Raw genomic sequence first — 19,429 nt, 5'->3', positions numbered from 1 at the left:
TGAGATGGTGGTGGTGCTATACTGTTGGTTCTAGAGACACTGATGGTTAATCAGGGTTCTACTGTGAATCATTCCAATGAATGTACCAAATTTCATCAATTTCCTAGTTGCTTAATAGATCCGAGTGCTTGATTCTGGAAACATACACTCTGTCTAACATGGTTTCATCAATTAGAATAATTGAAGATGAGCTCTACAGATATTCACCCGTAGTTTGACATGCGTCCGTCTGCGAAGCCATTTCTCTCGGGGACTGGATGGAGAGATGGGAATAGCGTCCGAACAATCAGCCTCTCCGGCTTTCAGACAGTCACACCGCATTACCTGATAAGAAAAAGCCAATGAAAATGATCAAATTCAATCCTAAGACTTTGTCTAAGTTAATAATAAACGTAGGAGAGACTCCATTAAAACATTTTATTTTCAGTTTAAATAAACAATTAACAATGACTTTTTTGCTAAGAGTTTATCCAAATTGAATTTCTATTTACAGATTTAAATGATATATTATGTGTGATATATTATATGTTTCTTCAAGAGTTTGAGCTGACTGACAAATAAAAAACATCCATTTATTGTTTCCATTCTCAATTTCTTCTATAATATACATTCGTTGTGTTCACAAGCAAGTGTAATTCTTGATTACATGTTATTGAATCCGCTCCCACGAGTCTGTGTCCTTGCCAGCGAGGCATTATTCAACATACTCTGAACACATTAGCCTTTCGTTAGCATTTCGTCTTATCTTTTGACTGGATCAATGCACTTCTTCATGTTTCCTAATATAGTCACCGGATGACGCATTTCAGTATTATTGCATAGTCTGTGCTGTTTGGCCTTCTTTTTTCTGCTGTTTGTTTAGAAGGCAGCTCTTTGTTTGACTCAGCGTCTCTGTAGAGCTCTCTAAGAGACTAGACTAGTGACTCACTATCAGTTCACGTGAATCTTATTCAAGAAGGTATAAAATATCTGCAGAAAGCTGCTTATTAGCATTGCCATTCGCCTCAATGGAAGTTGCCTGGCTTGTGCAGCTGTAAGTGTGTGATTTTAATTCTGCCATATTTGCTCATGGTGGTTCAGTTCAGCTTTCAAAAAGTGCAGGGGAATATTTTGAGCCTATAAACTGAACTTGTCAGGGTTCCTGTGTCCATGTGCTTTGTCTTTTCCCATGCCCAGTGTTCCATGTGCTTTCATTATGATCATGTGCTCCTTTGTTCTGTTTTCCCGCCTCTAGTTAGTTTAATGAATTTCACCTGTGTCTCACCCCTGTGTGTAATTAGTTCAATGATGTACTGTGTATTTATACTTGGTTCAGTCCTTGGTCTGGTTTTATATGTCATTCCATGTTGTTTCCACCCCATGATTCCTGTGTGTCGGTGTGCCAGTTTTTCCAGTGAGTGTTACATAAATACGTGTTTTGATAATTCCTGTGAGTTTGTGAGAGAGCAATCATGACAGAACTACAGTACAAATGTCCTGTTACAGGCATATGTACAGTAATGAATAAGCAGCTATTTGTAATTATAACACACTGTAATTAAAATAATATAAATTTTGATAACAAATTAGAAATAAGGTTAATAAAATATATACTTAATCAAATATTTAATGTAATTCTTCATTCATTTATTTATTTTTCTTTGGCTTAGTCTCTATTTTAGAGGTCTCCACTATTCCAGAATATGTTTTACACAACGAATGCCCTTCCAGCCACAACCCGATATTGGAAAACACCTAGACAAACATGTACACTATGGGCAATTTAGTTTATCCAATTCACCTGTAAAGCATGTCTTTGGACTAGTAGGGGAAACCGGAGCACCCAGATGAAACCCACGCCAACACAGGAGTTTCTGGGCAAATTCCAGGCAGAAATGCCAACTGGCCGAGCCAGAACTTGAACCAGCGACCTTCCTGCTGTGAGGCAACAATGCTTACCACAGAGCCAACATGCCGCTTAATGTAATTCTTAATTTATATTAATTAATAAAATATAAATATAAGGTAACACTTGGAAGAATTAGGAATAACTAGGAATAATTGTCAAATAGTTAATGTTTTTTTCTAAAATTATATAAAATCTATAATCATAGTTCAACTTTAACTACAAATGCATTATTGAAATACAAAGCTGTGCTAGTAACATTAGTTAATGCATAGTAAGATAATATGAAATAACATGAAGTAATATTATATAAGTTCTATAGCATTACTAATGTTAGCAAAGATTGATAAATACTGTAATAACTTTATTACTAATTGCTTGTTCATCTTAATAAATACATTAATGGACCATTATTTTAAAATGTTTGCATATGCGATTTTATAAATAATATTAATTTTTTTATATCAATATAAAATAATTTAAAAATGAAAAGTGTTACAAAATAATAAAAGAAAAAACTTAACAATTATTTTCCTTTAATGTGGCCTGTTTAAAATAAGGTTTTTATGTATCTTGTCAAATCTTGTCAAATCAATGTGATAATGATTTTAATATATATATATATATATATATATATATATATATATATATATATATATATATATATATATATATATATATATATATATATATATATATATATATATATATATATATATATACACACACACACACACACACACACATACACAAATGCATTTGCAAGCGTTTTGACACCACTTTTGTTTACAATTCAGTTTGATTCATTTAAACAGCTAATGATTCATCTCTGAATAAACACAATGAACTCTTTGCAGCAGTTTCTTACATTAAAACAAACAGATTAGGTGGATAACTTCTAATATATACACTTATTTATATGAGCCACTTTATTAGGTACACCTTTCCAACTGCTTATTAACTCAAATTTCTAATCAGCCAATTACATCTCATTTCTGAACGCATAACACGTCCAAACTTGAGATGGATGGGCTACAGCAGCAGTAGACCACACCGGGTGCCACTCCTGTCAGCTAAGAACAGGACACTGAGGCTGCAACTCCCACAGGTTCACCGAAAATGGACAATAAAAGATTGAAAAATGTTGCCTGGTCTGAGTCTTGATTTCTGCTGCGACATTCGGATGGTAGAGTCAGAATTTGGCACTTTTAACAGGGTGGGCCGGTGGGGCATATTTTCTTGGGACACTTTGGACCCATTAGTACCATATGAGCTTTGTGTCACAGTGTACGCATCTCAATTCAATAGAGCACCTTTGGGATGGTGGAATGGGAGGTTCGCATTATTGATGTGCAGCTAACAAATCTGCAGCAACTGTGTGATGCTATCATGTAAATATGGACCTCCGTGGAAATCTCTGAGGAATATTTCCAGTACCTTGTTGAATCTATGCCACAAAGGATTAAGGCAATGCTGTTGTTAGAGGCTATGAAAAGCAAAATGCGGTACTAAGTACCTAATAATGTGAATGGTGAGTATATATACTCTATGTTCATTTTAATATAATATTTGTCATTTATTCATAATAATATTTTAGGAAATAATACAAGGCATACACAGCTCCTTTTGAATAGACATGAATTGAAGAATCTGCTTTATTGTTCACAGATTGTGTAGTTACAGCATACAGTAACTGGGTCGTGCTGAACAGACTAGGCAGACCTTGAATCCTTGTTCAGGGCTCTTCAGTGTGATCAAGAGCTCTGATCCACCGTGCATCAGGCTCCCTTGAGCTGAAAACATTTGAAAAGCTGACCTTCACATTTCAAGAATCGAACTATGAAAATCCCATCCTACTGTGTATTGTCAGTCTGCATTCATTTACTGATCCCATTCAGATCTGAGGAAGCCCTTGAGCCTTCAATATCTACTCAGACAACCAGAGAGAAAAAGACGTGATTTATGCCAATATTTCCCCATACATGAGAGTGTACTGATTGATTTATTAGCAGGTCCCAACTAACAAGACTATAGCTGATGTTGAAGGTACCAGGAACAACAGCACATGCATCATTCAGATATCCATCAGTGTTACTGGCTGATCTGAAGTAAGTTAATGAAAAAAGAAAAAAAAACATTCTGCTATCAAGCCATTTGGTTTATTTTTCTGATGGGATCTTTTTTTAAAAAAAAAAAAGAGCTCATTTTACAACTCTTCTAGATTAAAACAATTTAGTTTTACCATTTCTGAATCCATTCAGCTGATCTTTGGGTCTAGGAGGGGACACTTTTAGCTTGGCATATATAATTGAATTAGATTAGACCAGTATCATCTTGCAAATTTTTTTTTCACTTCAAATAATGCTATTTTCTTACTTAGATTTTTTTTATCTTGTTTCTAGTCCAAATATCTAAGAATTCCTAAATCAAAAAAGCATTTTATATATAAAATATATATATATATATATATATATATATATATATATATATATATATATATATATATATATATATATATATATATATAGTATACACACATACATATATATATATATACATACATACACATACATATATACATACATATATACATACCCCAGGATTATCCATTGATGAAAAAACTATATATATATATATATATATATATATATATATATATATATATATATATATATATATATACACACACACACACATATACATATATATATATATATATATATATATATATATATATATATATATATATATATATATATATATATATATATATATACACACACATACATATATATATACATATACATGTACATATATATATATATATAGTTTTTTTATCAATGGATAATCCTGGGGCAGCATGGTGGCGCAATGCTTAGCGCTGTCGGCTCACAGCAAGAAGTTCGCTGGTTCGAGCCTCAGCTGGGTCGAATGGCATTTCTGTGTGGAGTTTGCATGTTCTCCCCATGTTGGGTGCAGTTTCCCCCACATGTCCAAAGACATGCGCTATAGGTGAATCTGGTAAGCTAAATTTTTTGTAATGTATATGTGTATAAATGGGAGTGTATGGGTGTTTCCCAGTGATGGGTTGCAGCTGGAAGGGCATCCACTGCGTAAAACATATGCTGGATAAGTTGGTGGTTCATTCTGCTGTGGCAACCCCTAGGCTATTGTCTTTGGCTCTACCAGCACAATACATTTAAGGCTGTTTATACTTCTCCGTCGAGCGATCTGTGTGACCCACAGTGCACGTAGTCAAGCATTTATACTTCCGCACACTGTTTGTGTTGCTCTGCAATAACACCTCCCAAACATTAGCTGGAAGTAGGTTATGTTATGTTCTTCTGTATTGAGTTTCTTTGCAGATGTTTGTTTGAATGCTACCTTAATGTACATTTTCTATAAGCAGAGATAACAAATCCTGTTGTATTTCATTGTAATTTATTATAAGAAAGTACATCACCATTTTGTGCCGATGAAAGTGTCTTTTCATTATGACTTTTGACATTTCAATTCATAAGAACTCCCCTGGATGTCTGGACTCATCCAAAGTTTGACATCATCCATCTATGACACGTTCAGCGACCCATGAACAATGAACCAAATGTATCAATGAACAATCTGTAGCATAAATTTTGCTTAAAGAGAGCCATGATAATTAAACCAGATGAAAAAGTTTGAATGGTTTGAAGTTAATTATTTTGAAGTTTGAAGCTAATTGCATCATAAGGTTCGGGACTCCTACTGGTTCTTGGTTTGACAATCTTTATAAGAGAAGTTACACTGCAGCAAAGTGTTTCATATATTCTGACAATAACAACATTTCATTGGAAGGAAAAATTTGATCACAGTAGCCATTAAATCATCTGTCTGTAAACATTATAAACAAATCATCACACAGATTTTAGCCTGGTATTATAAGAAATTTAGGATTTCCAAAATTAGTCTCAGACAAACTAATCATGGCCCAAGTTGTACAGTTTGAGCAGAGCATAAGAGCATCTGTTCTTACCTGTCTAAGAATAAAAGCCACAGCATCTGTGGACTCCCAGTATGAAGCGTGAAACAGGTGAGGCAGTGCTATTGTAGGAAACGTAGTGAGCACATCTGGACAATACAGCACATAATCTAACCTCTTCGAACCCCACCACCTACTGCATACTGAGAGAGAAAGAGAAGATTTATGTTACACATCACTGAAACACACACACACATCTCTGTATCAATCAAAGACTCTGACTTCCGTGTGGAAATAAATAAAACATAGGAAGAGCCTGAAAGCAGCAGATTCAAGGACATTTGGTGCTCTGGAGACTCACCTTGTGAGATGCTAACAGGCTCGCTCGGGGCAGTGCCCTTAGAGCTGAGTGGAACAGCTCGATCACTGCCTCTGCGAGACACACTTCCTCCATAGCACTGATCCGCTGCTCCATCCGCAGAAACACCACCCTCTGTCACATGTCTGAGCACCGTGTCCACTTTGAGGAGAAAGAAAAAAAAAAGAAAACTTATTTATACAAATGTGAGAAGGCAAAACTATAAATAAACAGTTCAAATATCAATAGACAATAAGAAGAAAATGAAAAACTGCATATGACTAGGAGATCTTGTTGCTTAAAAAACTTTATTAACAAAACAAAAAAGCCATACTAAACGTGCAGTGATTCACATATTCACAAACAACACAAAACTGAAGAAGCTAAAGACTGTAAGAACGGTCTTTAAACCACAGCGGTTCGAACTGTAGTTCTGCCGAGCGACTAAAAAGTAATCAGCATGATGGTAAAAAACTGAACATTTCTAGTCAAACCATTTTTCTGCAATCTCATACCAAAAACGGAAATAAAGGCAGTATTAATAGCTATAAATGTGGGAGAGCGTTGATATTATGTGATTGTATTGTATTGCTATATGGAACAATTAAGTGTTGATGTTAAATCAAAAGTAATTCACAAATACTTGAAAATGAAATGATTTAATGACAATAATTCTCTATGGTTGCAACTGAATTAATAACAAAATACTGTATAAAATGATAAAATATGAAATGATAAAACATATGGTATAAATTGAACCCAGCTTAAATGTAAAATTTAGTTTGAAAACGCATAAGTTTTGCTACGGTTACGCCATCCGTCCACACTACGCCGGAGTTCTCGAGCGCCGAAAACGGAGCGTTTCGAAAACGCTGGAGAGGCCGTTTTCATTCTGAAACGCTGCTGCTCCGTCTCAGTGTGGATGATGGAAAACAGAGACATCTGAAAACGGAGGCGGGGCTGCAGACATTCGCCTCTCTGATTGGGGCTTTTCCTCAATATTAAGTAGCCTAACACACAGTTCAGTCCTGAATCTTCTCCGTGTAAGTTCAGACTTCGCAAGTTTGATCAAGGCTGCAGTCTCTTCTTCTCAGTTTGATATGGAAAACAAACCGAGGACACGCGTCAATCTTCACAGGGAACAGTGTACTTTATAACTTCATTCACATTACCCTGGCTACGTTGTTTCACTTTCTCAACAATAAATTGTATACATGATTTAAGGAACTGCCTATTTTTATTTTAATATTAACAACTAAACAGACAGCAGAAATGTTGAGGCGTCGTGCTGCATGAGCGTCATCTTCACTGTGTGGATATTTATAACAAAACGGAGCCGATAACAACTGCCTCCTTTCAATTTCAGTGAAAATATGAAACATACCCTCTCTTTTGCTGAATATCAGTTTTAATAATCGATAATGGCCATTATAAAAGTATAACATACAATAAGTTTATACATTATAGGAAATAAAGGCAAGCGATCAGTCAATATACAGAATGTAGGCTACGTGGTTACATTAATCATTAACTTATCTTTGCGCTCAGCCATGACACGTTACCTGAGAACAAGTAATAAATTCCAATGACCAAAGTCAGGGAATATGTCGTTAGATAAAGACAACAAGATGAATGAAATATCACGTTTAATAAATATAGTGAGATTAGATCCAGCGGGAGATGCTTGATGAGAAGTCCGACTAGCTGAGCTCTCATCTGGGTAGATGGGCTCCAGCGATTGCCAAAGTGTGTGTGTGTGTGGTCGCGTGATGTGCGTTTTCAGCGTTTTGGTGTGGACGGAGAGCAGTTCAGAAATGCTGGGTAAAACGCGAGTGTGAACGCGGATCGTTTTCATTCTAAAATGCCGTTTTAAAACTAAAACCTACTAGTGTAAACGGGGCCTAAAGTTACCAGAGGTAGAAGCAGAGACACAGGGGGAGGGAGAGAGAGACAAAGAGAGCAGGCCCAAAAGCCTGATTGCAGTAGAGTCAGAGAAGATAGACTCCAGAGGAGGAGAGGAGCAGAGCAGGAGAGAAACAGACCAGGAAAAGAGAGGGCAGGAAAAGAGACAGAGCTCGAGTTTACCAACTATTTTGTATATTTCTTGGCCATGTGACTAAAGCCATTCAAGACATTCAAACTGACCAATCAACATGTGACCACACCATAAAACCCCCAAAATCTACACAACAGGCCCTGATCTTATCAGTATCTGGCTTTGTAGTCAGTATGGACCTTCTTGAGTCAAAAAGCACGTTTTGTCATATAAACAAATGCATATGATAATGTTGCCTCTTACAAGACCTACATAGAGGAAACAAACTAGTAGATCAATTTCAATAACAATTTCAACTTGTTGAATTGCAAATTTAATGGATTCACAATAAACTGCACTTATCACTCATAATTCATAATACTCTTTAGACTTGGCATCATTAATCTCTTGACTAATGCAACACCAAGATTCGAGAGCCTTAATGTGGGTCAAGTAGACTAAATCATTCAATATTTTCCTGTTTGTTTGTCCCAACAGACCAACTAAGGCCCTGTCATCAGCTAAGTTAAAATTTCGGTCACACTTTACAATAAGGTTTATTAGGTAATGTTAATTAATGCATTTACTAACATGAACAAACAATGAACAATACATCTACTACTGTATTTGTTCATGCCATTTAATGTTGGTTAATGAAAATACAGTAGTTCATTGTTAGTTCATGTTAACTCATGGTGCATTGACTAATGTTAACAAGCATGGACTCGGATGTTATTAATGCATTAGTAAATGTTCATATATGATTAATAAATGCTCTACATCTGTTGTTCAAGATTTGTTCATGTTAGTAAATGCATTAACTAATGAACTTTATTGTAAAGTGTTACCAAAATTTCTGACATTCATGTTTGTTGTGCAAACATCTGACATCCCCACATTTACACAGACTTTTTGTGAACGGCAAGAAAGAAAATTCCTGGTCTAGTTCAACAAAATAGTACTTGATTGATGTCGAGATCCAATAGCCTTTTCAAAACAATAGGTGTCTTTGTTTGACTAAAGTCAACAAATATAATTCTAACATAACCTTTAGATTTATAGTAACTACATTAAGAAAAGTCAGTGCCCTGAAGGTTTTGGGTTACACTGACTGCATTTCAAGGAAAATATGGACAAGGAGGATCAAAATGTAGTTTGTGCAGAACATAATTAATATTTTGACTAAAGTCTGCATAAAAAAGCAGTTCCTAAGACTTTTACTTCAATATGTTGATGTACTTCCAACTGAAACTGAATATTGAATAGATAGCAAAACTTTCTTTTTTGCACATCCCTCATAGCAAACTAATGGTAAGAGATGCATCCCAGCAGACACACAACATCATAAGACTTTAATGTTAGGATGGATTTAGGTCACCAGAGTTTAAGCACAGTGTTATTTTGACATCCAATAAGGATAATATTTTGTTGATCTTAGGTTGTGTTGTGACCAAAATCCAACATTGACTCAACATCTTAAACCAACATCATATTGATGTCAAATACTGACATTTATTCATCAGCTATGGCAACCAACATCTAACATCTGATAGATGTCATATTGGTAACATCAACACAATGTCAAGCTGTAACATCATTAGACTCTGATGCTTTGTTGTTTTTAGGTTGTGTTGGGAAGTGACCAAAATGCTGTTCGATATTGGACACTGGCATCAGCCTGACATTGGTTTCTGACTTCAAATCGAAAAAAAAAAACGAAAAAAAAATGCAATGTCCTACGACCAGTGCTTGGTTTGAGCCAGATCTTGCTATATCCTCTTCCGGGAAATGTCAGATACAGTTGAAGTCATAATTATTAGCCCCTCTTTGGATTTTTCTATTTTAAATATTTTTAAAATTATATTTAATAGAACAGAGACATTTTCACAGTATGTCTGATAATATTTTGTCTTTTGGAGAAAGTTTTAATTGTTTTATTTTGGCTAGAATAAAAGCAGTTGTTACATTTTTTAAAAGCCATTTTAAGGACAAAATTATTAGCCCATTTAAGCTATATTTTTTTCGATAGTCAACAGAACAAATCATTGTTATACAGTAAAATAACTTTTTACTGCCTAATTACCCTAGCCCGCCTAGTTAACTTAATTAACCTAGTTAAGCCTTTAAATGTCACTTTAAGCTGTATAGTAGTGTCTTGAAAAATGTCTAATCAAATATTATTTACTGTCATCATGGCAAAGATAAAATAAATCAGTTATTTGAGATGAGTTATTAAAACTATTGAAATGTTTTTAAAAAAATATCTCAGTTTAACAGATTTCGGGAAAAAATAAACTGGGGGGCTAAAAACTCAGGGGGGCTAATAATTCTGACTTTAACTGTGTATGTGTTTTGCGTTCCAGTTTTTATTTTAACTGATCCAGCATTAACTTTTGCATGGTGAATACCTGCATGTGAGAATGTGAATGAGTCTGAGGAAAACAGCGAGCCACTTTCAACCAATCAGCTTTCTTACGTTATTCTCAATGGTTGGGGATTATTGTTTCCTGTGCAATGAGCAGCGAAAATAAATAATGGCTTTGTGGCCTACTTAAATAATATTGATATTTTCAAAATGCAAGAGGCAGTCAAACATAATGAGCCTGATCAAAAGAGATCTCGAGAAGATCTGCGCCCAGGGATCTGGATAGCAGGAAACAGAAGCAAAGCGATCTCAAGTCAGCTATAAAACATGATGGAAGGAGTAACTGTGGGCTCTTCTTGAAGATTAGACTGAGGCCCCGTTTACACTAGTAGGTTTTAGTTTTAAAACAGCATTTTAGAATGAAAACGATCTGCGTTCACACTAGCGTTTCACCCAGCGTTTCTGAACAGCTCTCCGTCCACACCAAAACGATTGATACCAGGCACGTGCACACATAGGGCTCAACCTGTGCAGTGCACATGCCCTTTTTAGTCTTGGATAGAAAGTGCCCTTCCAAAATGATCAAAAGTGCCCCCGCGACGCGACACACCCTCCATCCCGCCCTTAGGTAGGCGCGCGACAACACCGCTCTTGAGTATGCGCGTTTACCCCCCCCCCCTCCCCCGCTTTACAGTATGTGCGCGACTACACAGCTGATCAGAATGTGCGTGACAACACCGCTCTTCAGTACGCGCGCGACAACAGCCACCAACCCCCCCCCCCCCCCCCCCCCCCCCAACTCACTCTAAAAAAAACTTATCCTGCACATGCCCTTTGGACGGTCTCTGCACGGGCCTGACTGATACGCATATCACGTGACCACACACACACACTCTTGCATGCGCTGCAGCCTATCTACACAGATGAGAGCTGTGTTCGTCGGACTGCTCATTATGCATCTCCCGCTGGATCTAATCTCACTTTTGCTCTCTCCTGACATATTTGTTAAATGTAATATTTCATTCATCTTGTTGTCTTTATCAAACGACATATTCCCGACTTGGTCTTTTGAATCTATTACTTTTTCTCAGGTAACGTGTTTTGGCTAAGCGCAAAGATAAGTTAATAATTAATGTAACCACGCACATTCTGCATATTGACTGATCGCTTGCCTTTATTTTCTTGTGATGTATAAACTGATTTTATGTTATACTTTTATAATGGCCGTTATCGATTATTAAATATTCAGCAGAAGAGATTACTATTAAATCATGTTTTTATTTTATTGTTGAGAAAGTGAAACAACCTGGCCAGGGTGATGTGAATGAAGTAATAAAGTACATTGTTCCCTTTGAAGATTTACCCGTGTCCTCGGGAGTCTGTTTTCCATATCAAAATTTGCGAAGTCTGAACTTACAAGGAGAGGATGGAGGACTGAACTGTGTAATATTAGGCTACTTAATATTAAGGAAAGCCCCAATCAGGTAGGCGAATGTCTGCAGCCCTGCCTCCTTTTTTTTTAGATGTCTCCGTTTTCCCCCATCCACACTGAGACGGAGCAGCAGCGTTTTAGGATGAACATGGCCTCTTCAGCGATTCCAAAACGCTCCGTTTTCGGCACTCGAAAACTCCAGTGCAGTGTGGATGGACGGCGTAACCGTAGTGAAACTTATGCGTTTTAAAACAAAAACGCATTAGTGTAAACAGGGCCTGAGTGAATCATTTTCTCTTAGCACATAATAGTGAAGTGAATTGAATTTCAGTAGTGTTAGTGAACTTAATAGCTATGTTTCATACGATTTATGTTTGTAGCTACATGTTTTAGTTTTTTTTTACTCATGGTTGACCCATAATGTTATTCTGCACAAAATATTTAAAAAAACGTTTAGAAATTTGATGTTTTTTTTTTATTTTTATAACTGCTTAGTAACATCATGCTAAAATTGAAATTGTGTAGTAGATGTCTGTCACAGTAACTTTTATTTCCTGTTTTTTTTTTTTTTCTGGCAATTATTCATTTACAAATTAAGCACTGCCCACGGCGTTGGGGTACAACGTCTGCCTGACGTCATGTGGATGCTGGGATGTTCGAGAATATTGTGGCTGAAGCCATTAAACTGACATCAACATGGCATTGCCACTCCAAACGCAGAAACAGATGGTCAGACTTAGATTGAAGATTACTTTTTCAGTAGATGAACTTACTGATTAATTGTTCACCTAAAGAATAACAATGTGCACTAGCACATTGTAACATTGTACATTTAGATTCCACACAGACTTTAACAATTAATTGCCATATTAAGCCTTTTCAGGTACAGTAAGGCATCTTATTGATGCTTGAAAACTGAAAACATTCTCCAAATTCTTCAGGAGCATTTAAAAAGTTCTGCTAGCATCCATAAATGAAAGCTAAATCAGTTTCTGTGAAGCAAAGCTGCATTTTCATGGCACTTAAATATATAATAATGGTGTGAAAGGATTTAATTTGATTTCTCGGCAGGCCCAGCAGCTGCTCCATGGGTGTTTGCTCTCTCCTGACATTCAGAAACAGCTTTGCATTAAAACCCTGTGTTCAGCTGGACCTGACCCCTCAGCTTCAGAGAATAATGGGACTAATTTGAGCACATTTTCTGATGCTGAATACTGAATACCACAAAATACTGACAATCTTAAAGAGCTCTGGTAGTTCATGGCATTGACAACGGTGAGGTCGTGAGTTCAATTTTATATCACTGATAAACGTGTGTTTTAAGTGCTAAAAGGGTGCTAAAAGTTTAAACTGATCAATATGGCTTTATTCAATGTGTGAAAAGGCTAAAAATAAAATGTTGTCTAGTCGCTGTGCACTAGAAAGTGTTCCATAAGTTCAGAAAACTGCATATAAATCAGAGATCGCGCATGAACTCTTGTATTTGAGAAAAAGTTAGAAATTGAGGTTAGTGTCATCCAGATGTTTCAAAAACATTCATTTTCCAGATAGAAGAACGAAGGTTTAAAGTGCAGTATTCCCCAGCGTAAAGCTCACTTAATGTGTAATATATATTCATAAGGAATCTGAATAAAGCAGAAGGCAACAATTTCCAGTTTTTAGTCCATTAGAAGGCATGCATAATTTAACTAGTGGAGAAAGTCATGCTTTCATAGTCGTACTTTGATATTATGCAACACTGATTTTTGTTTTTCAAGCAATACCTTATCCAATAAAAATGTATCTTTCATTATGGTGGCTTGAAAAGCCAACATACTGTTATCTCACTTAAACTTATTATTAGGCTGGCTTGTGTAGCAAGCCAGACTACTGTTATCCTATTAAACTTAATATTATTAGGCTGGCTTGTCAAAGCCAGACTACTGAAATGCTATTTAAACTTATTATTATTTTTTTTTTTTATTATTATTCTTCTGAGACTAAATTTCTAACTCTATCTCCTCCTAGAGCTTTCAAGCTATTACCACCAAACTCGCTCCAGACCTCCAAACTATTCTGACTCGTGTTGCTATATCTCCTCAGACTGATCCGACTTTCGGTTTTCCGAAAAACGTCCCGGGACTGTCGAAAAAATCCCATAGGCTTAACATTGGATCAAACTTTGTGAGCTCATAACTCTGCGTCAGACTGTCGCACAGACTTCTAACTGGGCTCATTTAACTCAGACTATCAAACTGCCAATGACTGATCACCTTTAAACTTTCTAGCCACGCCCTAGCAACCACTTTTTGACCCTAGTAACTGTCCCATAGACTTCTATTCAAAAGACTCTCATTGACTTAACATGGGATCAAACTTTATGAGCTCATAACTCTGCATCAGACTGTCATACAGACTAATGGCTGAGCTCATTTAACTCCGACTACCAAACTGCCAATAACTGATGAGCTTTTAACTTTCTAGACACACCCCTAACTACCACATACTGCACCCTAGCAACTGTCCCGTAGACTTCCATTCAAAAGACTCTCATTGACTTAAAATGGGATCAAACTTTGTGAGCTCATAACTCTGCATCAGACTGTCATAGAGACTAATGGCTGAGCTCATTTAACTCCGACTACCAAACTGCCAATAACTGATGAGCTTTTAACTTTCTAGCCACACCCCTAACTACCACATACTGCACCCTAGCAACTGTCCCATAGACTTCCATTACAAAAGACTCTCATTGACTTAACATAGGATCAAACTTTGTGAGCTCTTAACTCTGCATCTGACTGTCATACAGACTAATGGCTGAGCTCATTTAACTCAGTCTAGCCAGCAGCCAATCACTGATGGCCTTTTAACTTTCTAGCCACACCCCTAACTACCACATACTGCACCCTAGCAACTGTCCCGTAGACTTCCATTACAAAAGACTCTCATTGACTTTACATGGGATCAAACTTTGTGAGCTCATAACTCAGCATCAGACTGTCATACAGACTAATGGCTGAGCTCATTTAACTGAGTCTAGCCAGCAGCCAATCACTGATGGCCTTTTAACTTTCTAGCCACACCCCTAACTACCACATACTGCACCCTAGCAACTGTCCTATAGACTGTAATTAGCTGTGCTATTAAATGCTTATAATTCTAACATGCTAATGACATGCCAATCATGCTAGCAACATGCTACTCATATGCTAATCATGCTAATGACATGCTAACTCATACTGGAAACATGCTAATGACATGCTAATTTGTACTAGATTCATGCTAGTAACATGCTAATTCATACTAGACTCATGTTAATAACTGGCCTACATGCATATCTTTGCTTAGCAGTGTCCTATTGACTTGGGGGATGGCTCATCTGACTCAGATAACCAATGAGCATCTCAATATGATAATGAAGCTCAAAAGCCACGCCCCCAAATTGATTCCATAGACTTTCATTAAAATAGGCCAAGATGCATATCTTTGCATAGCAGTGTCATAGAGACATGGGGGTTGGTTCATTTGACTTAGACAGCCAACCACATTCAAGTGCACTCTGTAACCTTGCCCATAGCAACAAAAGAGTACCCTAGCAACCATTCATCAACAGCTATATCTCAGCATCAGAACATCGTAGAGACTTGGAGATTGGCTCGTTTGACTCATTCTAGCAAACGGAACTTCCTAAATGCTACACATGCTAGCAGTGATTAGCTACATGCTAATATTGACTAGCCAAGTACTGTAACTTGCTAGAAATGCTTACTAAGTATAAATGTTTTATCAAGCATGTATGTAAGGCTTGCCTAGTAACCAACCAGGGTACCCTAACAACTGCCTAGCAACCACCCAAATTACCCTAGCAACCGCCTAGCAACCACCTAGCAACGGCCTAGTAATGCCTTAGTAAGGGCCTAGCGACCACTCAGGACACCCTAGCAACCGCCTAGCAACGCCTTAGCAACCACTCAGAATACCCTAGCAACCACCTAGCAACACCTTGGCAACCACCTAGCAACCACTTGGGACATCTTAGCAACCGCCTAGCAACACCTTAGCAACCATCTAGCAACCACTCAGAACACCCTAGCAACTACCTAGCAATGCCTTAGCAACCACCTAGCAACCGCTCAGGACACCCTAGCAACCACCTAGCAACACCTTAGCAACCACCTAGCAACCACTCAGGACACCCTAGCAACCACCTAGCAACGCCTTGGCAACCACTCAGAATACCCTAGCAACCATCTAGCAACCACTTAGGACACCTTAGCAACCACCTAGCAACACCTTAGCAACCACCTAGCAACCATTCAAAACACCCTAGCAACCGCCTAGCAACACCTTAGCAACCACCTAGCAACACCTTAGGACACCCTAGCAACCGTCTAGCAACACCTTAGCAACCACCTAGCAACACCTTAGCACATGCTAATTCATGCTAGAATCATGCTAACACCATGCTAACTTCATGTTAGAATCATGCTAATTTATGCTAAAATCGTGCTAGTAACATGTTAATTGATGCTAGAATCATGCTAGTAACATGCTAATTCATACTGGAATCATGCTAGTAACATGCTAATTCATGCTAGAATCATGCTAATAACATGCTAATTCATACTGGAATCTTGCTAGTAACATGCTAATTCATGCTAGAATCATGCTAATAACATGCTAATTCATACTAGAATCATGCTAATGACATGCTAATTCATACTAGACTCATGCTAGTAACATGCTAAATCATACTGGAATCATGCTAGTAACATGCTATATCATGCTAGAATCATGCTAATAACATGCTAATTCATACTGGAATCATGCTAGTTCATCCTAGAATCATGCTAGTAACATGCTTATTTATGCTAGAATCATGCTAGTAACATGCTAACTCATGCTAGAATCATGCTAATAACATGCTAATTCATGCTAGAATCATGCTAGTAACATGCTTATTCATGCTAGAATCATGCTATTAACATGCTAATTTATACTAGAATCTTGCTAGTAACATGCTATTTCATACTAGACTCATGCTAGTGACATGCTAATTCATACTAGAATCATGCTAATAACATGCTAATTCATGCTAGAATCATGCTAATAACATGCTAATTTATACTAGAATCATGCTAGTAACATGTTAATTCATACTACACTCATGCTAGTGACATGCTAATTCATACTAGAATCATGCTAGTGACATGCTAGTTCAAACTAGAATCTTGCTAATAACATGCTAATTCATGCTAGAATCATGCTAATAACATGCTACTTCATGCTAGAATCATGGTAGTAACATGCTAATTTTACTACAATCATGCTAATAACACACTAATTCATGCTAGAATTATGCTAGTAACATGCTAAATCGTGCTAGAATCATGCTAATTCATGCTAATAACATGCTAATCCATGCTAGAAACGTACTAATAAGATGCTAATTCATGCTAATAACATGCTAATCTATGCTAGAATCATGCTAATAACATGCTACGTATACTTTTTCAAACTGTTTTTTAACTAAATAAACTATTACCAACAGGCTTTGTCAAGCCAGCCTCAAAGTTTGTCTCGACGAACTTTACTGTCTAGTTAGGCTGGCTTGTGTAGCAAGCCAGACTATTGTTATCCTATTTTTTCTTCTGAGACTAAAAATTAAACTCTATCTCCTCCTAGAGCTTTTAAGCTATGACCACCAAACTCACACCAGACCTCCAAACTGGTCTGACTCGGGTTGCTATGTCTTTTCCGACTGATCCGACTTTCGGTTTTCCGAAAAACGTCCCGGGACCATCGGAAAAATCCCATTGACTTAACATTGGACCAATCTTTGTGACCTCATAACTCTGCATCAGACTGTCCTACAGACTTCTAACTGGGCTCATTTAACTCAGACTACCTAACTGCCAATAACTGATGAGCTTTTAACTTTCTGGCCACACCCTAGCAACCACTTTTGGGACCCTAGAAACTGTCCCATAGACTTCCACTGCAAAAGACTCTCATTGACTTTACATTGGGTCAAACTTTGTGAGCTCATAACTCTACATGAAACTGTCGCACAGACTTTTAACTGGGCTCAATTAACTCAGACTACCAAACTACCAATAACTGATGAGCTTTTAACTTTCTAGCCACACCCCTAACAACCAGATACGGCACCCTAGCAACGATCCCATAGACTGCTATTATAGAGGTTCAGACTGATATCGTCATGCTGCAGTGTGATAGAGACATGTGTTGCTTTTAACTGTTCATACTGGCAAGAAGCTTTGATACATCATCAGTCTAAACTGTCAATCAACTCCATAGCAACAAAACAGACTAACCTAGCAACGATTTAACAGCAGCTATATCTTAGTATCAGAACATCTTAGAGAAGCGGGGGTTGGCTTGTTTGACTCATGCTAGCACACCATCTATCTATCTATCTATCTATCTATCTATCTATCTATCTATCTATCTATCTATCTATCTATCTATCTATCTATCTATCTATCTATCTATCTATCTATCTATCATGCTAATTAATGCTAGAATCACCTTTTCATACTTTTTAAAACTGTTTAAACTAAATAAACTATTATCATCAGGCTTTCACAAGCCTGCCTCAAAGTTTGTCCTCAAACTTTAAGAATCTAGTTATTAGGCTGGCTTGTGTAGCAAGCCAGACTACTGTTATCCTATTAAACTTATTATTAGGCTGGCTTGTGTAGCAAGCCAGACTACTGTTATCCTATTAAACTTATTATTATATTTATTAGGCTGGCTTGTGTAGCAAGCCAGACTACTGTTATCCTATTAAACTTATTATTATATTTATTATTCTTCTTCTGAGACTAAAAATTAAACTCTATCTCGTCCTAGGCCTTTCAAGCTATGACCATCAAACTCGGGTCAGACCTCCGAACTATTCTGACTCGAGTTGCTATATCCTTTCCGACTGATCCGACTTTCGGTTTCCCGAAAAACGTCCCGGGACCGTCGGAAAAATCCCATAGACGTAACATTGGATCAAACTTTGTGACCTCATAACTCCGCATCAGAATGTCACACAGAATTCTAACTGGGCTCATTTAACTCAGACCATCAAACTGCCAATGACTGATCACCTTTAAACTTTCTGGCCACGCCCTAGCAACCACTTTTGGACCCTAGAAACCGTCCCATAGACTTCCATTGCAAAAGACTCTCATTGACTTTACATGGGATCAAACTTTGTGAGCTCATAACTCTGCATCAGACTGTCCTACAGACTAATGGCTGAGCTCATTTAACTCAGTCTAGCCAGCAACCAATCACTGATGGCCTTTTAACTTTCTAGCCACACCCTAACAACCAGATACTGCTCCCTAGCAACTGTCCCATAGACTGCCATTAAAGAGGTTCAGACTGATGTTGTCAT

General features: G+C 37.2%; 1 protein-coding gene across 2 annotated transcripts in view; it reads right to left on the bottom strand.

Annotated features, from left to right (window-relative positions):
- The window catches only part of plrdgb (PITP-less RdgB-like protein), a 236,861-nt gene that overhangs the window by 20,221 nt on the left and 197,211 nt on the right, over window positions 1-19,429 (bottom strand). For both annotated transcript variants that reach the window (NM_131575.3, XM_087300233.1), the window contains 3 exon segments: window positions 208-324; window positions 5,898-6,046; window positions 6,205-6,363. In NM_131575.3, coding sequence (NP_571650.3) covers window positions 208-324; window positions 5,898-6,046; window positions 6,205-6,363 — 425 coding nt within the window.

Source organism: Danio rerio, chromosome 21 (genome assembly GCF_052040795.2).
Source record: "Danio rerio strain M-AB ecotype USA chromosome 21, GRCz13ab, whole genome shotgun sequence".
In the NCBI taxonomy this organism is placed as follows: domain Eukaryota; kingdom Metazoa; phylum Chordata; class Actinopteri; order Cypriniformes; family Danionidae; genus Danio; species Danio rerio.
Note: the sequence above shows the minus strand (reverse complement) of the source record. Positions and strands in the feature narration are given on the sequence as shown.